Source organism: Macrotis lagotis, chromosome 2, assembly GCF_037893015.1.
Source record: "Macrotis lagotis isolate mMagLag1 chromosome 2, bilby.v1.9.chrom.fasta, whole genome shotgun sequence".
NCBI lineage: Eukaryota > Metazoa > Chordata > Mammalia > Peramelemorphia > Peramelidae > Macrotis > Macrotis lagotis.
The window spans coordinates 231,001,898-231,028,353 of NC_133659.1; the positions used below are offsets into that span (position 1 = coordinate 231,001,898).

The window sequence follows — 26,456 nt, forward strand, 5'->3', positions numbered from 1 at the left end:
TCAAGGATAACTTTAGGAAATTTTGTTTGTTTGTTTGTTTAGGTTTTTGCAAGGCAAATGGTGTTAAGTGGCTTGCCCAAGGCCACATAGCTAGGCAATTATTTATTTATTTTTATTTTTAGGTTTTTGCAAGGCAATGGGGTTAAGTGGCTTGCACAGGCCACACAGCTAGGTAATTATTAAGTGTCTGAGGTCAGATTTGAACTCAGGTACTCCTGACTCCAGGACTGGTGCTCTTTCCACTGCCCCACCTAGCTGCCTCAATAACTTTAAAAGTTAAAAAAAAGTGAATTGTTGAATGACAAAAGTGTGACATTCTATGCAATGTGATTTGCTTTTCTAACTAGTTGATTTGTTTTTTTTAACTTTATAGCCATTACTTTTCTGAGAGCAGAATGAGAAAAAAATTAGGAGGAACAAGTAGGTTCTAGGATCTCACCCAATCCCCCAGATTACTACCTTCAGCAGAACTTTTTATTTTACAGGGGCCGAGGATAATTGGCACATGATTGGTTACCTCAGATTTTATATCAACTCTATGACACTTCTTACTTGTAGTTCTTTGATTTTCTTTTGAAATTGAATGCCCAAAGTTTGCTCATCTTCTAGTTTGCTTTGCAAGTGACTATATTCAAAGTCTTTCCTATGGAAGAAAAAATAAATTTAAAAATATAAAGAAAACACATCTGAATCAAACACTTTTAAAGGGATATTGAAGATCATCTAAATTCATTTTACAAGCAAGGAAACTGAGACTCAAATAATTTCAAAGTAAAAATAAGTAGTTCTATGGCATACTTTTTTAGTCTTTCATCCAGCTGCTGTTTGTCATTTTCTAAATCTAATATAGATTCCTGGGCAAGTTTCAAGTCTCCTTCAAGCTTTCGTTTATTCCTTTCAAGGTCTACACGGAGTTTCTTTTCTTGTTCCAAGGAATTTTCAAGCTGAAAAAAGAAAACTTTTAGTTTGATAACAAATAGTTTCTAAATGAAGATAATTTACTGAGCTGGCCATTACTCACATCATCAACTTGTTGTTCCAGTTTGCTCTTGGTTTTTGTCAATGTATTGACTTTGTCTTCTTCAGCCTGGAGGTCATCCAAAGTTTGTTGATGGGCCTCTTGGAGAGCCTTCTTCTCCTTTGTTATCTTTACAATTGTTTCATCTAGGCCTGCTAATTCCTCAGTTAGGTTTTTAACCTGTAAAAAAGCACAGTAAATTACCTGAACATCTAGCCTGAGTCCCTCAATGACCTATAGCAAAAAGAAATACCCACAAAGATTATACCTTGTTTTCTGTAGCATGTTTTTCCTTTTCAACCTTGGCTAGTGTCAGTTCAAGGTCATCAATGTCTTTCTTGAGTTCTGAACATTCATCCTCCAATTTTCTCTTTTTAGCAGTCAGTTCAGCATTGATCTCTTCTTCGTCCTCAGCCCTTTCAGTCACTTCCTTGATTTTAGCTTCAAGTTGAAATTTGGCTTTAATCAGCTGGTCACATCTTTCCTCAGCATCCAACAAATTTTCACTTTCCTTTGAAAGAGAAAGTTATTTCCTTTAAGGAGATAAGTTCTGACATATTTTATATCCTTAATTATTCAGTAAGCACTATCTAATTCTCTAATAGTAAATATAAGATTTTATATTGAAAAAGGAACATTAATTAATTTGTGTCTCAATTAATGAAATCAAAGATCATAAATTTAGAATAGAAAGGGACCTTAGAAATCAACTGGTCCAACATCCTCATTTTGTGGGCAATGAAAGTAAAATCCAGAAGATGAAGTGACTTATCCTTAGTCACACAGACCTAGATAACTGAGGAAGAATTTAAATTTAGATCCTTTGACTTCAAATCTAGAATCACTTTCATTGCATCAGGCTAATGACTAAAAGACAATGGTAGAAACTATTACAAAATCTTACAGATTGCACTTGGAGCTGAAGGTCATTTTTTTCTTGCAGCAGAGTCACCATTTTTTCCTCAAGCTCCTTTCTTTTTGCCTCTGACTTGGCAAGTTCATCTTTAGTTTTCTGGAATTCTTCCTTGATGGTGGCCATCTCCTTTTCCGTTTCAGCACTCTTGAGGAGGGGCTTAATCTTGAAAAACAATTTCATCCAAGGCCAATGTTTGACATTCATGAATGAACGGATGTTATACTGAATACAATAGATGGACTCCCTATAAGAAAACTTTGGTTACTTTGAGAAGAATCTTTCATTCCCTACCCATTCCTGTAAAGTGTTTGTCTGTGTGTGTGTGTGTGTGTGTGTGTGTGTGTGTGTGTGTGTGTGTACTAAGTACTCTACCTTCTCTGGACCATCTTTTGGAATTCCTCTCTCATGAGGAACCCTCTGCACAGGGCTTGAGTCCTTGTAATCAATTTAGCCAAACGATCATCCCTCATTTCTTCCAGAGTTCCCAATAAGCCAGCTTTAAAGAATACCTTAAAGGAAAAATGTTAAAACAAATTTCAGTTTTGGGGAAGTTGTAAGTAAGAAAGTATCTAATGTATGAAATATGTTAGAAATATTAAGTAATTACTTTGGTATGTCCAAATTTGTATTGAGTGCTGTCAATATCAATAGATGCCAATAATTTTTCGCAAGCTTTCTTGCTGTCAATAAACTGTCCCTCTGGGATAGCACTGGCATTCAATACACGATACCTACAAATTTAAACATAAGGCAAATGCTGGATTGTTAAAAATTTTAAAGATGAACAAGTCCAAGAAACTCATGCAGAACCATAGTTAGGACTAACATCTGACTAGGATATATAGTTCAATTTCCAATAAGGAAATATATGCGTCTAATTCAATGGGTAAATTAATTACTACAGTTTTCATTGGAAAGTGAGCTCCTATCAACACTTTTCTTTTCAACTAACAAATACTTCTAAATCACATGTCAAACCCTATCACTTCCTTGCTCAATAAGTTCCCATGACACTCTATTACCTCTAAAACTCCTCTGGCATTTAAAATGCCTGGCTTGTCATAAATGATTCTATTTTACACAGTCTCTAATCCAAACAAAACAATATTCTTACTGTTCCTCAAAAAAAAAACAGTATTCCTGCTGTTCTTCAAAGATAGCATTCTTTCTGTTTCTGAACCTTACCCTTGTCATTCATTGTAAGGAGTACAACCATTTCTTCTATCTGCCTCTTAGAATTTCTAGTTGCCATCAAAGTTCAGTTTGAATGCTATTTTTTTTACATGTGGTTTTCTAGATACTCCTAAATGCTAGCTTCTCCCACCACCAAATGATCAGGTAACCAACTTTGTCTGAACTTCTATGAAGAGTTGTGGCCTCCTCTGATAGATGGGCAGGAATATTAATGTTAGGAACAATTTCACTCTTGCTTTTGCAATCTCAAAATGACTGGCACATAGTAGCCTTTTAAAAAACACTTAGATGTTAGCATTATCCATTCTCATTAGAAAAATAAGACAAGAATTTTTAATCTCATACCTTTGTTTAAAATCTCCATAAAGAATCCTATTTGGGAATCCCTTTCTACAAATCCTGATACCTTCCAGGACACCATTGCAGCGTAGCTGATGTAAGACAAGACTGTGTTCCATGGCCCCTAAGATAAAGAAACAAACAAAAAAATTAGACATACATCAAATTATCAGTTACAGAGAATGGTTATAAGATTCATATTGTGAATTACCTGGGGTTTTGGTTTCATTTGGAATTATACAACGCACAAAGTGAGGATGAGTCGTTCTTAAATTTGACATCAATTTGTTCAGATTTTCCTAAAAAAGTACAAATGAGGCATATCACAAAGTTTAAAAGAACATATGCTTTTCTCTGATTTATCACTCCTTACTAAGAAGCTCTAAATTTTTATAGAATAATAAGAAATATCCTTTAGAATTATGTTTAAATATCAACAACAACTTTCATTTTCAGTTTTTGTAACAAATGATCTTAAGTGGATTGAGGTGTAGTGGATATTTTAGAAGTACATGTTCAATAATGGTAGCCTCTTTTAACCAATTTACTGACTCAAAGTAGCTAACATTTATATAGTGCTTTGAAGTTTGCAGAGTACTCTATCTATCTATCTATCTATCTATCTATCTATCTATCTATCTCTATCTCTATCTCTATATCTATACCTATACCTATACCTATACCTATATCTATATCTATATCTATATCATCTATATCTATATCTATTCTCATTTGATTCTCAAAACAATCCTAGGAGGTAGGTGCAATTATCATCTCCATGTTACAGATGAGGAAAGTCTTAGGAAAGGTTAAGTGACTTATCCAGGGTTACTTAGTAAGTTTCTGAGACAAATTCTAACTTGGATCATCATGATCTCAAATCAATGAGACTCAAAACCATGAAATATATATATATATATATATATATGTGTGTGTGTGTGTGTGTGTGTGTGTGTGTGTGAACACATATCTATAAATGTAAGATATATTCTAATTTGGATCATCTTAACCTCAAGTCAATGAGGCTTAAATCCTTGAAATATATATATATATGAAATACACACACATATCTATAAATGTAAAGTGATTCCTGAGATCATCCTCTGGGTTATTAGGTACCAATCATATGTCATAAATCAAGTCTGAAGGGATATGTCATGGATCTACAGTATGCAAGTATGGCCAATAATCAATTTCTGGACCTACTTTCACAACTGTTTCAACTATAATAAATTAAATTATTAATATTTCCCATTAAAATTAGACAACAAAATGATAAGCTTAAGCAATATAGTAACTCTCAAATAAATCTAGTGTGGAAATATTAGTTTTGAGCTTAATGTATAAAAGTACTTTTTAAATGTTTCCTACCCTGAAAAGAGCTGAGACAGTTTGGAATGAAGACCCCTTCTTCTTGGTTGCCTTCTTCTTTCCACCATCTGTTGAAAGAAGTAACAATATAAATTCTCAGTGACATGAAACAAATTCATACAAAAAAGAACATAATTTCTTATTTTTATTACCATCTACAGCAGAAAAGGTGGCATAAAGATGAGCCAAAAGTTTGTTAGATGATTTCTGGTATAATCCTACAACAGTCTCATTCAAAGGATCCTTGTTCTTCTCCAGCCAACCAGTGACACTGTAGTCCACAGTGCCAGCATAGTGCACCAGGGAGAAGTGGGCCTCTGCTTTCCCTTTGGCAGGTTTGGGTTTCTGGAAGTTACTGGACTTGCCAAGATGCTGGTCATACAGTTTGTTCTTGAAAGAAGCATCTGTTGCTTTGGGGAACATACACTCTTCTTCCAGGATGGAGAAAATGCCCATTGGCTGTATTTAAATCAGGGCAAGTTAGTATAGGTAAATATGAATTGTGGTCACATATTGCAAAGGACATTTTATAGATTATAGATACCTTTTCAATGAGCTCAATACAGGCAGCCAGGTCCATTCCAAAGTCAATGAACTCCCATTCGATGCCTTCCTTCTTGTACTCCTCCTGCTCCAGTACAAACATGTGGTGGTTGAAGAACTGTTGCAGTTTCTCATTGGTGAAGTTGATGCACAGCTGCTCCAGGCTGTTATACTAAGGCCAAAGTACAATTTTAGTGTGAAACATCAGATTTCAAATCAAAATTTAAAAACTGAAAAAAATTCCATTAATTGTCTCAAACTTCAAGTTCTTTTACAGCCTCCATTCATTTGCTTTCTACTTTGTTTTCCAAATTTCATCAGTTTCATCCTATAAATTGAAAGAGCTGGACTAGATAGCGGCCCCTAAATTCCATGATTTTTTTATGAATTTTGAGTGAATCACTATCATTATCTCAGTTATATATTTACATCTATCCCTAATATCACAATCAAGAGCATCATCTTGTTACTTCATTATTAATTTCTAAACATTTTTCCAAGCAATTTGTAATATTATTCTTTGATAAATTTGTTTTTTCCTTATTTTAATCCATAATATGAAATTCAAAATTCTAGTTAGCTATAATTTCTTCTTTTAAAAATTAATATAAAACTTACAAATATGATACTTTTCTTCTATATAAACCCATTTTGCACCAGTTTTGCATAAAAATTCCATAAATGATTAAAGTTAGTTTAATGTGTTTGCAGCATCAAAAACACCAAAGCCTCCAAAACAAAAGTTGTAGACAAATTTATTGCTAGAAAAGAATATAACAAACCTCAAATATTTCAAAGCCTGCAATATCTAAGACACCAATGAAGTGTTGCCTTGGAAGCTTAGTATCTAGTTGCTGGTTGATGCGTCCTACCATCCATAAGAATAATTTTTCATATACTGATTTGGAAAGAGCATTTACAGCATGGTGAACCTAGCAAGACAAAACAAAACATAAAAGTCATTTTAATTAAAGTCAATGGTTACCAATTCCTAAGCATTATCTATTGACTCTGAGATAGTCACTTACTTGATCTACAGTTTGGCCTTTGGTAACATACTCATTTCCAACTTTCACCCTGGGGAAACATAAGGCTTTCAAGAGATCGGATGAGTTCAGGCCCATCAGATATGCTGTTTTGTCAGCCACTGGCATAAAGAGAAAGACAAATTGCATATGAGATCTCATGAGAATTAATCAAATAGAAAAGCCATATTGTTCTAATATTCTCAGAAGCTGTTTACAAATGAAAATTCCCCCCTCAATAACTCTCACTTCTTCTATTTGTTCTTTCAAAAAACTACTGATTTTATCAATGTAGAAAACTTCCTTCATCAATATTCCTAGCTTATTTAGTAAATGGTTTTATTAATTTCTATGACAAAGAAAGATAAATAAACTAGTTGCCATATTTTGGTAGTGAGCCTTTCTGAATATAGAAAGATCACTAAACCATCAACACAGTCTATATTACTAAGAATATGACACTGGCATTGCTTTGGACATTTTACACCATGTCAGTGTCAACAGGATAGAAAAATGATTAGTAAAGAAAGAATAAAATCCTTAGAATGAGATTTTGCTTCTCAGGAAATATGACACATTTTTTTGAGAAAGCAAGATCCAAGACTAGAATGACTTGATGATACCCAAATTTAGCAGTAGCATTTTAGTGAATCAACAAATGTGAATGATAAAATCCCCCTAACTCTTTTCTTTGCAAGTATAGTATAGTGGAGAGTGGTATATTTGAAATTAGAGGATCTGAGTTTGAATCTACTCTGCCATATCATAAATGCATGATTTTGTTGTTGTTCAGTTGTTCTTCAGTCTTTTCTGACTTTTCCTAGCCCCACTGGAGATTTTCTTGACAAAGATACTGGAGTGGCTTGCCATTCCTTCTTTATCTCATTTTACAGATGAGGCACTGAGTTTAGAGACTAATCCAGAGTCAAACAATAAGTAAATGACTGAGGCCAGATTTGCACTTAGGATGTCTTCCTAAATACAAGTCCATCATTCTATGCAAATGATGCTGCCTAGCTTTGGACCAGTTATGTACATTCTTTGTGCTTCAATCTCCTTATCTATAAAAATGAAAGCATCAGAGCTTTCAGAGTTAAGACAATGACTTCCAAAGAAAAACTTTCAGGCTATTTCCATATGCAAAGAAAATACCTACCTAGAGAACAATCACAGTGGGATTCCTCCCTGGACTATGGTTGATTTTAAAGATTTTTACCTTCAGTGCCATCTGGCTCTGCCTGTTCTTCTCGCTGCTTCTGCTTGAACTTCATGGTTCCATAATGCATGACAGCCCCTGTCAGCTTGTAGATGCCTGACTTCTCATCTGGACTGAAGCCCAGGATGTCAATGGCACTCTAGAATTGAAAGAATAGCAAATATATTGACCTGAGTGGTACATGCACAATCATCTGCATCTCTTGTTCCATTCTACTTACATCTGTAGCTAGCAACTCCTCTGTATCATCAATGCTTTCCACCAAGATTTCACCTTGGCTAATAAATGGGTAATCATAAGGATTGGTTGTAATAAGCAGCAACTCTGAAATAAAATGGGAATTTTAAAAGATTACCCAGATGGAAGAAAGAACAATTCTACTCTAGAACCTAGGTCATGAATTTTAACCATTGTATCTTACTCTAGAACTGGAAAGTTTCCTCTTAGGAAAAAAATCTAAATCTAAGAAGTGAGATCCTCTATAGTGAAAAATTAAACTCATTGGGGGTCTTTGTGACCATCCAGCATGTATCATCTAGGTAAAGGATTTAAAGAGATTTCCTGAGGTTTTGACCTTATATGTCAACACTGTGTGCAAAGTCCAAGAAACTGAATGGAAAATTGACATTTGTTAACTAAGAAATAAGAGTATATAAAATCATGTAGGGAAAAATATAGCTTATTTAAAATGTGCTCCATTCCAGAAGGCATTGCCATTAAATCTTTTGGAATTATATATTTAGCTACCAATAGGGCTATCTCTCCAGTTTTGAGATAGGATATACTCAAATCTCCTATCTTAAAGTTATTGGATCATGTGAATTTTACTGTGGTGTTTTATCATAAGCCTTAGATTTTGAATATTTGGCTTTAAATCCTAGCTCCATTACTTGCAATACTACTTCTGTGACCTTAGGCAAGTCACTTCATTTCTCTGGGTCTCAGTTTCCTGTTTTGAAAAATGGAGTTGGACTAGATTACCTCTAATGTCCAAATAAAAGATATCAATAAAAATGTAAAATAAAAAACAGAGAAAAATAAAAGTTGGTGGCAAAGATAGCAGAGCTAGAGGATAGAAAATATATCAGCCAGCACAGTTTTAAAGATGGCAAAACACAGGTAGATAATACATGTACTGAAACATTCACAAGTTCTTATACAATCATCTGGAAGTAAGTAGGTTCTGGTTCCAGAGTAATGTGGAATTGTCCTGAAAATATATGGAAGTACAGGTGCAGAATGTGTGGGCAAGATGGATACACATCCAGTTTTCACACTTATATCAATAAAATATTAAAATCTGCTGCAGATGAAATAATGATCAAGAAATAGAATTAAAAACTATAGTAGCTTCTTCTATGCCAGAAAAGATTTTAAAAATCAATCTTCATATTGCCCAAAGTCAATAAAAAAGAGGTTACTAGCAAAGTCAGTGCTAGGATAGGCAGGGTATCCTATACAACTAGTCAGAGACATATGAGGGCTCTGAGTCAGGGGCAGTAAAAATAGCAAGTCCTCTGAGAAAGAACCAGGGAGGTCAGAAAATTCCAGTGGATTCTTGGAAGTCTTTAGAATCAGCACCAACCGTGGCAGTGCTCAAACAAGAACATCCTAGGTGAATAAGGGGGGTCCTAACACTATCCAGAGATGTCGAAAAGAGCCATGGACATACAGCATTCAGAAACTCAAAAACCTAGGGTTCTTAACACCAAGAGATAGATATCAACAAAGAAACACAGAGTGAGACCAAGCAGAGGCTGCTCACTCTGCCTAAAAATGTATAGAAGAAAGTACATTCTGTCAATGACCATAATTTCAGGAATCAGAGTTGAAGAAATGATTAAAACAAAAAAACTGATCAGTATAAAAAATTGAAGATCTAAAAATACCCAAAAAGGGGGCAAGTAGCTATGGAGCAGTAACAAGAAGTGACTCAGAAGAAAAAAATACTTTTCAACAAAAATTATACAATTGCCTAGAATATTTGGTAACTAACAAATCTTTGACAGCTAGAGTAGGCCAAAGAGAAATTAATGACTCCATGGAGGAATAAGCAATAATAGAAAATAAAATATCCAAAAAAATGAAAAAATAGAAGAAATTTAAACTATCTAGAATAAAACATAACTGAGCTGGAAAACAGGTCAAAGAGAAAAATAATCTGAGAATCATTTTTTTTTAATTTTTGCAAGGCAAAGGAGCTAAGTGCCTTGCCCAAGGTCACACAAATAAGTAATCATTAGGTATTTGAGTTCAGATTTGAACTCAGGTCCTCCTGACTCCAGAGTTGGTACTATATTCACTGCACCACCTAGCTTTGCTCTAAGAATCTTTTAACTGCTGAAAAAAAAATCTTCTGGACATTATATTTCTTTTTTTTTTTTTGCAAGGCAAATGGGGTTAAGTGGCTTGCCCAAGGCCACACAGCTAGGTAATTATTGTCTGAGATCAGATTTGAACCCAGGTACTCCTGACTCCAGGGCCGGTGCTTTATCCACTATGCCACCTAGCTGCCCCTGGACATTATATTTCAAAAGAACAGAAGTAACTAATTGTCATATAAAAGTACCCAAATCTATTAGAACCAAAGGGCAAACTAAATATAATAAGAATCAAATGATCATTCCCTTTAAAAAAAAGAACAGAAAGGAAAGAGAAAAAAATAGGAAAAGTTCTAAGAAAGTCATAATCAAAACTTAGAGCTCACATGTCAAAAATACAGAGAAAGGAACAGTTCTACTACCAAAGGACCATAGCCAGTATAACACAAGACCTGAAAATCCAGAGATCTTTAGTTACCATATTTCAAAAGGGAAATGATACAAACAACTTCTTTGAAAATGATGGCTTAAGTTGAGGAAAAAAATAGGAAGAAAAGAAAATAAATGCTTGTTGAGTCAAAAAATCAACTTTGTAGATGACAAAACAATTTGCGGATATATATGTGTATATATATATATATATATATATATATAACATTGTATAAAACAGAGGTTTATGGTTTCATATAAAATCTTTTTCTATAAAAATGCTCTCCTTTTTATACTTAAGTCCTAGATTAATTTATACTTTTTATACTTAAGTCCTAGATTAAAATTATAGTACAGGTTCTTCATTTACCTGAGATTGAATTCTTGCATTGTCTTGGACCATTTTAATGATTCTTCATTGGCCCAGTGAAATGTATTATTTTAAAATGAAAAATTTCAGGAGTTAAAAATCAACATTTAATCTTCCTCCATTGAAACTGTGGAGAACTGAATTCCCACACCATTGTGCATTTCAATAACCAACTTTTCCAAATTAGTAAATTGTGTATGAGGACACAAGGTGGTGCTAAAGGACAAGAGAATTATTTCTTCAACATAGGTGTTAACTCATCTAAAGGTCTGTGGTTTACAATTATAATATTTTAGATTTTCTTCCTTATAAGTCACAAAGTACACTGACCTTATCATCTAACTATAAGCCCTACTGCCACCAAGTGATGGCAGATTTAGAAATTGTTTTCTAACTGATGTGTTTATATCTAAATAATCATTGTCAGAGCAGTTTACCAAAAGGACTGACCTCCATTGTGATGCAGTAGAAAGAGCCAAGATTTGAAATCAAAAGACTCATGTTCCAAACCCAGCTCTGCCATTTACAACCTGTATTTGGGCAAACCACTCAAAATGATTATGTTGAACAAAGTAGTCTCTAAATTCCTTCCAGATCTAATCTAGAATCCTATAATCAATTGACTTTCAAGGCATATGTAATGGGCTACCTAGCAGCAAAATGATTTGATTGATCTAATAAAAAAAAGTTGGAGATATTTATGAACTAGAAATCCCAAATAATTTAATTTTGAAGTAAAAACTCTTCCTTACCAATGAGTTCAGGCTTCTTATTTGAAAGAATCTGGTAGAAGATATGATAGCTTCTTTCAGCCTTTAACTGGAAAGTGACTCTTGACTTTTCCAGCAAATCTATAATACAAATATATATTTATTTGACAAATTGTCCCCTGGTTAATTAAGCAGTAATCTGACTCCAGTTGTTTACTTACAGGTCTCAATATCTGCAGAGGCAAGTTTTCCGGTGGTCCCAAAGTGAATTCGGATGAACTTGCCCTATGAGAACAAAGGAAACCCAGAATTGGCCACAATCAAACACAAATTTAACTCATAAGTCATATTGACTAAAGGGTGCTAACATTGCCTATGAGGTCTACTTGGAAAGTGAATATAAATTTATCAACTATAAACTTTTTCATTTTTTTAGGTTGACAATATATAACCTTCCTCTTCTCCCTTTTCATTTTCTTCTTCCATCAATTTCAATCCAATCCAATTCAACAAACATTTACTAAACACCTATTAAAAGCTTAATAGTATAATATACCACAAGATGTTAGTAAATCACAAGATTTTGAAGGCCAAAAAGAAACTGTATCTTCCCTCAACAAGTTTACAAGGAGGTAAATATAAAGCAAACACCAAATATATTCACTCCCGTTTCCTTTCTTTCATTCTCCTTTTCTTCTACCATTTTGCTCTGAGTAAGTAATACTGAGTCAAGAAGGGCTAAAAAATGTACAGGGCTGACTGATTGTAGGAAAGACAGAAATGTGTAGGAGAAAACACTAGGGATAAACTTTGCCTATGCTAAAATTTTTCCTGTTCTGAAAGCAGTCATGAGTCCTAAGTCATCATGAGAATGAAGTTGATGGCAACTTTGCCCCCACAAATCCTCCTTCTCCCATAACACCTCTCTTTTGTTTCCTCTCAGTTTTATTGGATTAAATTAAATATCCAATCCTCATTAATCTGACTTACAAAACGAGATGAGTTGTCATTCCTCACAGTCTTGGCATTACCAAAGGCTTCCAGCAGGGGGTTGGCACTGATAATCTGGTCTTCAAGTGTCCCCTATCAACAAAATTAAAAATAAATTGTTAAAATAAAATAATACAGGCGGAGGAAGATTTCTTCATTTCTCAAGTCAAAATACTGCACAAACAAATTGAGCGTGTAGCTTATTATTTGTTATAATCACTTATTGCACTAATCTAGAGAATCCCCTCAATTCCTTAGGTTAAATAATTTCTCAGTCTGCCTCCTAATTGGAAATTCAAATGTTTAAGGCATTTCACTTAAGATGATTTTGCTTATTTTCATATTTAGTTATAATTATGAAAATTTTCTCTTGTAATAACTTTGTCTAAAATAGTCATTTCAGTTTGCAATTAAAATTTTCTAAATTCTATCCAATTGGTATGTTATATCTGAGAGATGTCCTCCAAATGAATCACTTTTCAAAGCTATCAATTTTCATTGGACCTTTGGGGGGGGCATTGCATTAGAAGTTATCAGGTCTTAACTTTATTTTATATATAAGGAAAGTAAGTTACAAATGATGTAAGTGAATTACTCAGGATCAAAGAGTAATTGATAAAGCCAGAATTTGAAGCCAGAACTTCTGGTTTCAAATTCAGTGCAATTTCCATTGAACCTTATAATCTTAATAATTTAAGGCTGTTGATTGTAAATTCAAAAAGTAAAAAAAAAAAGTTAACACAAATGGTTCTAAATTTGGAGTCAGAAGATCCAAATTCAAATTCTGATTCTATCACATGTAAAAAATGTGGGAAGGTCACTTCACCTCTAAGGATTTCATTTTCTTTCACCTGTAAAATCAGTTATAGTATATGACTTCAAAAGTTCCTTCAAGATATAAATTCTATGATAGCAAAGATGTCTTGGTGGAAGGAACTTCAGAAGTCATAAAATTTAATGCCTTTACTTTATAGATAAGATAATTGAGCCCTAGAAATTTAATTGGAAATTAATTTAAGATCACCTAGGTAACAGAGATGGAATTTGAACTGGAATTCTCTAACTTCAATGCCAGTGTTCTTGGAGCTAAATCAAATTGCCTTCTAAGATATTCCCCTCCTTATTCTACTAGTATTGCTCTTTCTCCTCTCTTTATTAGATAAAAGTTTCTCCAACTTTTTGAAAAGTTATTCTGAAAAGTTTTTCAAACTGAAATTTATATACATTTTCAATTAGGAGAAATAGAACATGATTAATTTTAGAGGAAGAAGCAAAATGTTAACCCTTCTCAGAAAAGTAAAACTATGACATCTTAGATTCAGATTTAATTTTTCAGTCTTCTATGCAGAATCTCATCCTACCTTCATCTTGCCTTCCTTTTTCTTGGCAAGGTCTCCAGTAGCAGCAATTGTTGCAAAGTACTGGATAACCCTTTTGGTGTTGACAGTCTTTCCAGCACCAGATTCTCCACTATCCAGGACAATAAGAGGATGGGGTCAAAAAAAGAGATACAACTGATAGATCTGTTCACTAATATGCTATGCTGTTTTCTTAGCCTCTCAAAGACATCAGCCCTTCAAGCAAGATCATCTCTTTATCATGTTCATAGATGACCTACCTAAATCACCAAACTTAAGGTAAACACCAGTATGGGAAGCAAAGTGCAACTTAGTATAGCCTTTGTAACCTCACCTCACCAATACCATACCCTCACTTTCACACATACATACAGATATAGACATATGTGAAAACTGTCCCCTTTACCTCCTCCATTTTTTTAAGATTAATAGGTCATAGTAAAGGACACATCTGTTTTCTAATTTTTAATTTGATCATATTCACTGAAACTAGCAATTATTTTTCTACTTACGTGATCAGAATAGACTGGTTTTCGCGATCTGTGAAAGGAAAGCATAGTAAAAATCACCAATTTACCAAGTCATTACCTTTCTTCTCTTCCAGTATACATCTTACAAATATTGTGACTGTTTTCATTTACCTGTTAAATTTTCATTTCATTATTTCTGAGTTACAGAACTCCCACCCAATCACATTGGACTGAAGTATATGACATATTAGTTGAAATTTTTTAATGGGCATATGTTATATGATATGCCAAAAAATTCTAGGCTATGAGTCTTTTTTGCAGTTAATAAAAGTTAAGAAAATTAGGCTTAAATTCTTGTTTTGGGAACCCAAACCTTAGAAATTATGTAGTTCAACCTCCACTTTTTTTAATCAATCAATCAATCAATAAGCACCTAATATATTTTTAGTACTGAGAATACAAAGCCAAATATGAAACAACTCCTGCCCTCAATAAACTAACATTCCTTTGTGGAAGACATGCATATGAAAATTTATGCAAAATGTAATTTAATAGAAAAATCAACTGAATCCAGGAAGGGAAAGTGACTTGGCATGGTCATACTGATAGTAAGGAGCAGGACCGGGATTTCCAGTTACATCTCATACTCCTTCTTATTACATATAGACCTTAAGATCATCAAAGTTATTTCCTTTCTTCCATTTTATATAAAGGGGAAACCAAGGTCCAGAGATGGGAAGTGATATTCCCTAGGCCACATGATTAGAAAAGGCAAGACTAGAACCCAGCTCCCTGTCTCCTAGTCCAATATTCCTTCCACTGCACCAAACTTCCTTCCTGAAACATACCAGTCAGCATGAACTGATAGGCATTGTCAGAGATGGAGAAGATGTGGGGAGGAGCCTCCTGACGCTTTTTGCCTCGGTAGGCATTCACCACCTCTGGGTTATACACTGGCAGCCACTTGTAAGGGTTGACGGTGACACAGAAGAGGCCAGAATAGGTCTGAAAGAAGATAAACAAAAAAATAACATATAAGCAGGATTTCTGGAGCTTCTTTTTTTTTAGGTTTTTTCAAGGCAAATGGGGTTAAGTGGCTTGCCCAAGGCCACACAGCTAGGTAATTATTAAGTGTCTGAGTCCGGATTTTAACCCAGGTACTCCTGACTCCAGGGCCAGTGCTTTATCCACTGAGCCACATAGCCGCCCCTTCTTTTTTCTTAAAATCCATTAAAGTCCTTATACATATTTTGAGTTTAAAATAACTCTCTCCAAGAATAAATGTTGTTTACAATGGTAAAGTACATGGCTTTCCTTATTTCAAGGCAGGGGGGTGGGGAGAGAGAGCGAGAGCGAGAGCGAGAGCAAGAGCGAGAGCGAGAGAGAGAGAGAGAGAGAGAGAGAAAGAGAGAGAGAGAGAGAGACTGGACCTGGAAGACCTGAGTTCAAATTGGCCTCAGACGCTCACTAGTGTGACTCTGAGCAAGTTACTTAACCTCGCTTTGTCTTAATCTATTAGAGAAGGAAATGGCAACCACTCCAATATATTTGACATGAATGGAATGGAAGAAGTATTTATAGAGCACCTACTGTATATCAAACACTTTACAAATATTATCTCATTTAATATTGATGCTCCTTTCCACCCATTCCCTTCAGAGAATAATAAGATTATAAATTTAGAACTATAAGTGATATCAAAGGCTATCAACTGGACCTTTATTTTACAGATGAAAAAACTGAGGCCCAAGATTAAAAGACTTGTCCAATGTCTGATAGGTAGTAAATATTAGAGGTAAAATTTGAACCCAGGTCCTGTGACTACAAAGTCAATGATTTTTCTACTGCAACATATGATCCATGGCTTGACATCCCATCAATAAATAAAAACCAGATGTTCTCCCTTGGTTGCCTTGATTCACTAAAAATCTGACAAGATAAACTGATTTCTAATCTCCAAAATGGTAGATTAGATATGACACTTTCATAGATAGATAGGTAGATAGACTTGACACTTTCAGCCTACATTTTGAAACTTGTAGCATCTCTTATGCTATTGATGTCAGTTTATCTAGAAACCAGGAAAAAACTAATGATTAGGCAGGGATGCTCCAATCAAAATGCAAGAAGAATTTCTGAATCATTCAAGTGAGAGGCTCAACACATGCACTAGAACTACTTTGTGGGGACCCTGTTCCCACAAGTGTACAATTAAGAAAGTTCTGGGCTTCAGAATATTTTGCAGAGTGAACTTTTAGCTATTTATTTACTTTAATTCGTATTGATTTGACTTTCAGAAAATAAGCATTTTAGTATATGTCCAAATTGAGGAGAGAAGTAAAGAATAATTCAAGCTATTTTAAATTTTGTAATTCCAAAAGAAGATACTTGCCTTCGCCCAAAAACTACTCTTGTCCTTTACTAAGCTATAGTTAAACAGCTTCCTTTCTCCTGGCCTCAATGAAATACAGCCTTTTCTTGGGTATAGTTTAGACTTAGGAAGGAGATAACTTTCAAGACATTCATTTGCTCTCCTGATCACTAATCAGAATGGATAAATGACAATCACAAATTAGGTACTTAAGCTGTTTATACACAAGGTCTAGATTTCTGGGTGGAAAGGGATGGCATTTCTGCTAAACTTAAATATCTTCCAAACAACAAAACTCCTAGAGTGATGCATTTACTTGTAATTCCAACTTCAATCAAATCTAACAGGATGTTTGTTTCACGACGAATTTAACTCTTTGAAATGATAGCTTCAAGGCTCAGGAAGCTATGACTTTAACTTTAAATCATTGAACTAATCTTTTTTTGTCATAGTAAATTTTTTCAATATTGTCTAAAACCTTTCCTAAAAACCTGGGTTCCTGAATGCTATGCTAATTCAGTACAGGTTCTAGTACTATATAAGAAGTTGAGAATGTTTTTATGTACAAGGTTGGTGACAGATGTGTTTCAGAGGATCAGTCTAAAAAAATTTTGAACACATAAAAAAATCAGGTTGGCTATGGTACATAAAAGTGTTATGATCTTCATTGATTGAGAACATTCCCCCAATGACATCATGGGTTTTTTGAACTATTAAAGAGATATTTAAAACAATAATGAGTCTTTACTGTGAACAAGACTCCAATGAGACAGCCTTTGCTGAACCCCATCTAAGGAAGAACTCAGCAATAGTAATAGGACCTAAGGATGCCCTTAACCACAGGAACTCAGTACTATTTGTCAATCAGCTAAAGTTTTGGGACATTAGACTCCATTACATGCAGTCAAAAGGCACAGACTATTCATAAAGCTGAGCAGTGTTTGGATAATGAGCCTCGCTGCTTTTACCAAGCTTAATGAGTACTATTTCTTTGTCTTATTTCATTCCCTTATTCTTCTTTTTGCTCTCTCTGCTTGCATTTATCTAGTTCTTTCTTTTTCTTCTTCAATTCTCTTTAATCTCTCCCATGCACACTTTTCTCTTTTTTTTATGATTTTTTTTCCCTTTTCCTTATTTACATTTGAGTGTATATCTTTCAAACTAACTAAACATATGCATGTGCCATTCCCTTTTCTCAAAACATAGACCATGGTCTTTCACTCTCCCAGAAGTGACCAAAAAGTTACTCACATAGATCATCCAGGACGTGTAACGATCCTTAAGGTTGTATAGGACAGCTGGCTCATTCAGATGTGTCAGCATTGCCATGTCTTCAATCTTATCAAACTTGGGTGGATTCATTGAATACACATCTTCTGGTTTAACAACCAGTGTCTGCAGTAGAGAAGAAAATCAGAATAGTTAGCCAACATTTTCTTTGTGTATCTTGACAAAGACTGAATTAGGAAAACTGAAGGGATAGCTAATTGGGTCCCCATTTTTTTGAAACTAAGGACTTTTGGAATTCCTGAGGATAGAGGTGCTGGAAAACAGAGGTAGGCTGGGGTGACTGGAGTGGGAAGTCTTAAGATCATAAATATTGTGTTACAAGTGTCATCAGGAACCATCTAGTCCAACCCCTTCATTTTACAGATGAGGAAATTGAGGCTTACAGGTGAGGAAATTAAGTGACTTGCCAAAAGGTCACACAAATAGTAAGCATTAAAGGGTAGATTTGAACTCCCACTTCTGACTCCAGAGCCCGTTCTTTTTCTACCATACCACACAGTTCTTTTGTTTCCATAGCAATAATCTAGCTCAAAGGGTTAATCTGCCCTTTTCTACCTTCACAGAGAAAATATTACTTCCCATATCCCATGGTATTCCTGGGACAGGACCTAGAGGGAAAAAAGGAAGACTGCCCTTGATATAGGTGATTCAAGTTAGGATTATCAGCATGACTTCCCAAGTGACTTCAAAAGCAACTGTCTAGTCCTCTCTGGCAAGCCTAAGCACCAAATCAATCTTATTTTACTGTCCTGAAAGAAGCTGATGTGTGAAGGAAGGTTATAGGTTAATAATAATAATAATAATAATTCACATTTTTATAGCACTATGCAATTTATAAGATGCATTCTTTGCAACAACCTTATGAAGTGAAAGGTGATGGTGCAGTCATCTAACTTACTTCCTGGGCCCCAGCTTTACCTTTTGTAAGTAGAAATAAAGTCTAACAAGTTTGTAATGAGGATTTAATAAGGTGATGCTTACCCTGTTATCTTCTGTTTCCACTGTTACTTTCCCATCTTGGGAACTCTTGATTCTCCCTTTGGCATATTCTTCCTTTGAATCAGCCACAAAACAGTAAGTTTTAGCATCAAATGGCTGGTTTTGAGCTTCTATTCGCTCCTTTTCTGACTTGCGGAGAAAAGGAGCAGCAATGCCGAACACTTCCATCTCAGCATCACTACTCATGGTGCCAACTAGAAAGCAAGCATATTAACATATGTTAATTATCCATGGAGCTGAGTCCCACCAAGAAGATGGTGGTTCATAGAGATCCTGACAACCTTAAGGGTGGCAATCATCACTCTTTTATACTGGAAAAGTTGGGCACTCCATTGTAGTTCCTGAATTTTCATACCCTTCAGAATCTAAGACACTCCAGATAATTCTTGTTAATAGTAAAAGTTAAGGTGATCTAACTTTACCACTACCTGGAACTTAAGGATTATAATAATTGCTCTGTATTCTGAAGTATTCTGAAGCAGAGAAGGTCATTTCTTTTAGGTCCCTAATCTTAGAAGAGTTACTCATACTCATAGTTCCCACATAGTCAATTGGATTTGGTGGACATTGCCAACTTCTGGACATACCAAAGTCCATACCAGCAAAATACAACATTTGGCTGGTCCTATGTAGCTGAATTTTTCAAATATCGAGCCAGGGATGGGCTGTGCCCTTTGTCCAAGAGCCAGTCTAGTTAAGGCCAGAGAGGCTAATTAAATGAAAATGAAAGAACCAAAACATCAAATGAGATGATTTTCCCAAGGTCATATTGATCAACTTGTTCCAACATAGAAAGAGCTCAGTCACTTGTTGAGTCAGAAAGAGTTTTAGACTAGCTAAAGAGTGAACAGTACATTACAGTCAAAAATCTCACCTTTCAATTATACCAAGAGGAAGAAGAAAAGAACTGGTGGAAATAACTGACCTGCAATGGATAAAACAAAAGGAAAATTCATAAATGACTAAGAAATAGTTGCCCTACTTAATAGATTCTTGACAAAGAAAGTGTTTAGGAATGCCTGTTGATTAAACTGAAGGAGGAATGCTGACTTCACATGTTAATGGGAGGAATAAGCAGGCTCTGTCCAACAGTCATGAAGACTAATTAGTCTATATTTGTAATGTGAGCCACAGTAAAAATCCCTACCTATCCTAAACAGCCCTTTACCAGCTTTCTATGACAATATCTTCCCATCTTCTTCTACCTGACTTGAAGTTCCCATTCCTCTAGACTGAACAAAAAAAGAGCATTGCCTCAAGAAAGCCTTATTTAAAAAAAAAAAAGAACATTTCCTTGAAGGAAATATATGTCAGCTCTTATTAGCATGAATTAGTTACATTGACTAAGTGAAAGCTTGAAAATCACTATAAATATAGCTTTGAGTGTGTGAACCACAGGTTGGAGAAGTTTACTTAAATGAATTCAGGCAGAAGAAGGTTGTATCATGAAATCCTAGATCATCAGGAAGAAGCATTGTCTGAGGAACCCAAGGTACCCTGGAAATTTTACATCATTGCTAACACTTATATAGGACTTTAGAATTTGCAAAGGAACAGTTGTTTTTATTATTTTACCAATTTTATAGATGAGATGAATAAAAATGAGAAAGATTAAATAATCTGTCCAGGGTCCTACAGCTAGCAGGCAGGATGGAGGAAGCGTTCAGGCCATTCATTAAATCTACTTGTGTGGTATGAGTTGAGAACCAATGTACAGTCTAAATTCTCTCTCTCTCTCTCTCTCTCTCTCTCTCTCTCTCTCTCTCTCTCACACACACACACACACACACACACACACACACACACACACACACACACATACACACCCTGAAATTCTACCTTTATAGGTTCATTCTGCCCATTGTCTTCTTCCATTAATACACAGTACTCTTGAGAGGAGTAATTCAAGAAAAGGTTATTTTAGGCATTAACACCCTAGCATGAATTTATCAGGAAAGATATACAATTGAAAGCAGATCCCTATAAAATGACATGCACTCTAGATAAGTTTTGTTAGGAGGAGGGTGGACAAAGAGTTCCAGAGATGGGATATTATCCTGGGCAAATTGGCCTGGGTAAGGATCTTGTGACATAAAGTTAAGAAGGGTAATATATTGGAATTAAAAAGCAATACCTTGAAGGAAACCACCAAAAAAATGCCAAATGCATAATTTTGCTTCTTGAATCTTCTGAGTAGGTGGACATAAAGTCCAATATGCAGATATCTATCTAAAGAGAAACAAGGCTAGAAAATTGGGGTGTGTCTATGGGAACCTACTCTGTTGAGAGCATGTTAAGGGCAGGGTTAAAAGGGAAGGAAGGCATACAAAAGGAGTGGGGATACTTTTCTTACATTATATCTTTCTCCCAACTTGTTCTGATGATAAAAAAAGAAAGGAAAATGGAATAAAAATACTACACTTGGATGCTTCTGTGAAAATCTAAGATAATGGAAATTCACTTCTCAAATTATTAACCCTAAATCCATGCCTCTGCCCAGAAAAGAAAGACACACTTGAGTTAGAGACATTCCCAGCAACTCCAACAGAAGAAATACAAGCAAACAAAACATTTGACTTACCTCAACCCTCCTTGATAACTACCAAGAATCTGTTTATCCCTCTGTTTTTATAGGTTCACTGATTCTTCTTTGGTTCAACCTTTTTCCATATTTGGAAGACCTGTGGTTGGCCAACAATAGAGCCTGAGCACCATCCTTGCCCACCCCTTTTTGGATTGTGACCAAGAAAAACATATATGGAAGGGAGTGAGATCCATGACGATTTTTTCCAAATGCAGAAAACTCACATGGTGGGTTTGGAATTCCTGTCCCTGAAGCATGAGCAGGCTCTTCATCTTACATATGATACATGAGCTCTTGTTCTTTCCCAGAAATCAGAGTGCAAAGCATACCTAGATGTAGGGGGCATGCAAAGTCAGGATAAATGATCTCAGTGTTAGTCTAAATTGAGCAATCTATGCCACAAAGCAGACAGACAGAATAAAATCAGAAAAGCTGCCTATCATTCTCATTCCCCCTCTCATATGAATTAATCAAGAAAAAATATTTAGAAGTAGAAAAAATTAAGTTTAAATCAGAATTTGAACTAACCTGTTAATAATATGAAAGCTACAAAGGACTTTAGAGGTCATCTAGCCTTGCATTTCCCCTAATGTATTCCTTCTTCTCATAGGATATAAATAGTAGCTACTTGGAATATAAACCTTTATTCCACCAATATTTTTTCCCTAAAAAATATTTGATACAAAATAATGCATAATTTGATCATGCATAATTTATAAATATTAATAGAATTCTAGATTTAGATCAGGAAAGGATATTAGGGATCATCTAAATAAATTAATTTTACAAATGAGGAAACTGAGGCCCAGAGAAAAGAACTTACTTACCAAGAGCATACAAGTGGGAGAGACAACAAAGTCAGTATTTAAATTTAAGTAAGCAGCATTATATACAACAATTACTGGCATGAAAATAATTTCTTCTATTTTATCCCAGTTTACTCTGCCTGACTTTTATTGTTTCTTACCAAAATAAAAAAAAAAACAACAACAAACCACCTTGGTATGCTTCCAAGTCAAATTCAATTTAGAAACACTGAGTTGGTTCAACACTTAAATTTTCTAAGTGGGAGAAAATGAACCTCTAATTGAAGTGTCTTTTTCACAGTAATATTAAGTTTTCTTTATTATTAAGTGACTTGTCCAAATCACTTGGCAGGCTAGGGAAAGAAATTGAGGACTGGAATCTTTGGCTTTGTAGGCTTAGACAAGTCACTTACTCTGTTTCTCATTCATAAACTGAAAATAGAAAAAATAATATTTGAACTTAGAATTTATAATGAAAATTAAATGAGATAAGCAAGAATATTTTGAAAATTATAAAAAAATAGATCACAAATTCCCTATTAAAATATAAATCATCTGAGATTTATAGAGAGATTATCCTGTCCTATCTTTGCATCTCTGGTACTCTAGTATCACAGTGCCATAAAAGTAATAAGTACTTGATAAGTGATGAATTAAATTTAAATAAACTATAGTACTCTATTCATGTAAACTATTATTATTAACAAAATGGCACCAGAATATTATATAAAAGGGAGAGGGAATTCTAAATCAGGTCATCTTTCATCCCATATCTAAAGATGAGCTAGAAGTCATTCTCTTTAATTGTCTAACATTCCCTCTAATTAGATTTCTATCAACTTGTCTTTTCTTAATTACCAGTAGTACAAACAAGTTAATACTCAGTGACAGGCAACTATTAGATTTCTCAGTATTCTCAGCAGCAGCTGCTGTTAAAGAGCTTTTGTTATTAAGATATATTACTATTTAGAAAAGACCAGCTGCTGGGTGGTGGGGAGTAGGAGAGGAGTGGGTGTGGCAGAGTGGGAAGGGAGAAGGCAAATTTGGAATATTTCCTAAATATACTATGAAAAAATACTTCTTTGGTTCTCCCCTAAGGTTGGAGGTAAGATTTGATTTAAAGCTTTCAATGAATCCTTGAATTTCATTTTGCTAGCTGAAGTTTGAAGGAGATAGAAGCCTATCCATTGACTACTCAGAGTAGAAAACAATAGAAAACCATCCAGAATTTCTTACTCCACATCATTAATTCAGGCAGTAGTACCCTTCCCTGATATACCTCCAAACTGGTTCCAGAGATAGGAGACTGGTCTAAAATGTACAATACTTTTAAGTGTCAGGGGAAGTCTCATATAGCTGGTTCATCACAGGGATAGTTCTTAGAAAAATCTTTGAAAATAATTTTCCAATAATTTTAGCCTGAAAAGAGCTGACAATCAGCCAAATTCCTGGGTATTGATTCTAAATTTAAGCAAATTAAACAATCTCCTCCTACATAGAAGAATAAGATGTCCAGCAAGGAGCCCATTACCCAACAATATCATTTCCATAAGCCCTCCATTCCCTCCATAAGCCTTCCATTCCCCTCCTTATTTGGCCTGAAATAGAATAGTGTAATTCCTTTAAGTTAATATCCAGACTAGGAACATTGTCTTTAGAAAACTATTATTTAAATGAACCTCAGTTTCCTGGCAGTTACTTTTGTTCTCCCTTAATCATACATTAGCAATGCTTTGTTACCAGAGTCAAAGAAATACCCAGAATTTTAGAACTGGGAGGTATTTCAAAAGAAAGAATTTCCCGGCAACATTCCTATTAAATGGTCAAAATAACCTATTTGAAGACTCCCAAAATAAGGGAAAATCAATAACTCCCATTCCACTTTCAAATTCTATTTGTAGATGATTTTAATTTTTGAAAACTTTTCCTATTAAAACTAAATTTATGCTTGTGATGGAAAACTACTGTGCTAAAAATTTGATGAGTTCAATCATCTTAGAAAAACATAGATAGCCTTGCATAAAATAATGAAGAGTTAAAAGGGCAGAATCAAGGGAGCATTGTATAGAGTAACAGCAATATTGTTTTAAGAAAAACTTCAAGTTAACAAGTCATTTTGATTATTATAATTATCCAAATTAATTCAATGGTCCTATGAAAGAAGACACTATTTGCATTCAAGAAAAGAACGGATAAATAGAAGTAAATAGAGAATGATTTTACACACACACACACACAGACACACAAACACAAATACACATATCGATGAATATCTCTATATGGTGATAGAGAGATATACACATACACATATTACATCTAATGGTAGCTATATCTCTATTGTAAGGAGGTGAGGGACTAAAAAGAAAAAATTCATGATAACTTTATTATATATATATATATATACACACACACACATATACATATATATATATATATATGGATTTAGCATGTTGTAAGTGATATATTTGCAGTTTCATGTCCTATCATCTTTTTTATTATGCTCTGCTATGGAAATGCCTGTTTTATTCCATAAATTGAAAATGAAATAAAAATTTGCTTCTTTGTAACATATGTACATTGCTTCTTAGGTCTACTACAAAGACAAGAAAACAAGTCCAATCCTTCTCCATTTGATATAGTTTTTCAGAGAGTCAGTTCTGATATTCCTGAACACAGGAATTTGTTTTGAGATGATTTATTAGGGAACATTTTGAACACAACTTGAATTTTGAGTTTGTTTCTGCAGGATTTTTCCACAGAAAAACATTAAAAATGCAGAAAACTATCGCTTTATAATAACTCACAAGTTGCAATCCTTCAAACATTCATTTTCACTAACAAACTAGTTCTTTTTCAAGGTAAAGTGCCATATTTATTGTGTATCTTCTCTTTCAGATAAGTGAGCAAAGAAGGGTTGGTTCATACCACCAATGCCTACACTCTGTTCCCATTGGCCATAGATGCCTGTCTGAAGTTGAAGTTGCTGCTTGTCCAACTTTCCCATTCTAGGGCTAAACCAAGCAGAAATTGGAGGCTAAAGTCAGGGTCACTATTTATTGTAGTATTTATTTACTTAATCATTTAACATGAATGAAATTGTGTTAGTCTTTTAAATTATTGTCTTTTTTTAGTGTGTCACTGATAAAATTTTAAATATTATGCCCCAGCCCCATTTTCCTCATAAGCACTGTGGTTTTTATTGTGTGACTTTTGCATTTGGGGGGGGGGGGGTAACCTATGTCAAGTTAACTGTACTCAAAAGTTAAACATGCCTAGCTCCTTTAAATAATCATCTACAATAGAATGAAAGCCTGTTACTATTCAAGGACCTTCTCTTATGCCTTTCAATGAAAGAGATCTCATTTTAATCTTCTGTATTGTTGACTCAAATTGATCGTGCAATTCATATAAACTCACATATTTTTCAGTCAGATTCCTGTCTAACCATTTCCCCTCATGTTGTGCTTATGAAGTCAGTTTCTTGAAGCAATGCATGTCTTTACACTTACCCCTATTACAGTTTGTCATATAAAATTTGATTTAATTGTATAGTCCTTAAAATTTTTTAGAATATTATTCAGTATTAAAGATGCTCCTTTTTTTGTGAAAAACATTGTACTGGCTACATTAAACCCAAATACAATGTAGAATCTCTAGGAAGAAATGCACCATCACTCAGAAAATCAATCTCTCACTAACAATCAACTCTCACTATTGTCCTCAGCATATATCTGGTTGAGTTTGACTCTGTGAGTGAATGTATGAGTGTGTGTTTGTGTGTGTATGTGTGTGTGTGTGTGATGTTCCAAAATTCTTAAACTTTTAAACTATAAAATTTCAATTTAGGAAACCCTAAATCTTTGGTCGTACTTTATAGAATGTCCATTCAGATATAAATGGAAATGTGGTCAATAGAATTCCAATTAAGATGATGGAATGATTGAGAGTGGAGTAGCACAATTTTCAGACAAATATTCCAACAAGGATCAAAAAAGAGTACCAAAAATCCAAGGAAAAAAACTAGAGTAAATATGTTTTTCTAAAAAGCTTATGGTTGTGAAGAAAAGATTTCAGTCAGAAAAGACCAGACTGTGAACACAGCATATGGATAGCACTCCAATTCAAAGGTGAATAAG

The 26,456-nt window shown here is 34.5% G+C and overlaps 1 protein-coding gene across 1 annotated transcript in view; it reads right to left on the bottom strand.

Annotated features, from left to right (window-relative positions):
- Positions 1 to 19,855, bottom strand: part of LOC141514351 (myosin-2-like) — a 125,739-nt gene extending 105,884 nt beyond the window's left edge. The window contains exons 1-25 of the mRNA XM_074225119.1: positions 19,805 to 19,855; positions 18,913 to 19,124; positions 17,893 to 18,036; positions 15,119 to 15,275; positions 14,313 to 14,340; positions 13,804 to 13,912; positions 12,443 to 12,535; positions 11,674 to 11,737; positions 11,495 to 11,593; positions 7,843 to 7,946; positions 7,623 to 7,761; positions 6,410 to 6,528; positions 6,164 to 6,313; positions 5,383 to 5,553; positions 4,991 to 5,297; positions 4,839 to 4,906; positions 3,679 to 3,766; positions 3,474 to 3,591; positions 2,542 to 2,665; positions 2,307 to 2,443; positions 1,923 to 2,178; positions 1,287 to 1,529; positions 1,022 to 1,198; positions 799 to 944; positions 553 to 643 (exon numbers count right to left, since the gene is read on the bottom strand). Of these exons, the coding sequence (XP_074081220.1) occupies positions 553 to 643; positions 799 to 944; positions 1,022 to 1,198; positions 1,287 to 1,529; positions 1,923 to 2,178; positions 2,307 to 2,443; positions 2,542 to 2,665; positions 3,474 to 3,591; positions 3,679 to 3,766; positions 4,839 to 4,906; positions 4,991 to 5,297; positions 5,383 to 5,553; positions 6,164 to 6,313; positions 6,410 to 6,528; positions 7,623 to 7,761; positions 7,843 to 7,946; positions 11,495 to 11,593; positions 11,674 to 11,737; positions 12,443 to 12,535; positions 13,804 to 13,912; positions 14,313 to 14,340; positions 15,119 to 15,275; positions 17,893 to 18,036; positions 18,913 to 19,116 (3,336 nt within the window). The 5' untranslated portion in view covers positions 19,117 to 19,124; positions 19,805 to 19,855. The remainder of the gene's footprint in view (positions 1 to 552; positions 644 to 798; positions 945 to 1,021; positions 1,199 to 1,286; positions 1,530 to 1,922; positions 2,179 to 2,306; positions 2,444 to 2,541; positions 2,666 to 3,473; positions 3,592 to 3,678; positions 3,767 to 4,838; positions 4,907 to 4,990; positions 5,298 to 5,382; positions 5,554 to 6,163; positions 6,314 to 6,409; positions 6,529 to 7,622; positions 7,762 to 7,842; positions 7,947 to 11,494; positions 11,594 to 11,673; positions 11,738 to 12,442; positions 12,536 to 13,803; positions 13,913 to 14,312; positions 14,341 to 15,118; positions 15,276 to 17,892; positions 18,037 to 18,912; positions 19,125 to 19,804) is intronic.
- Between the last annotated feature and the right edge of the window lie 6,601 nt (positions 19,856 to 26,456).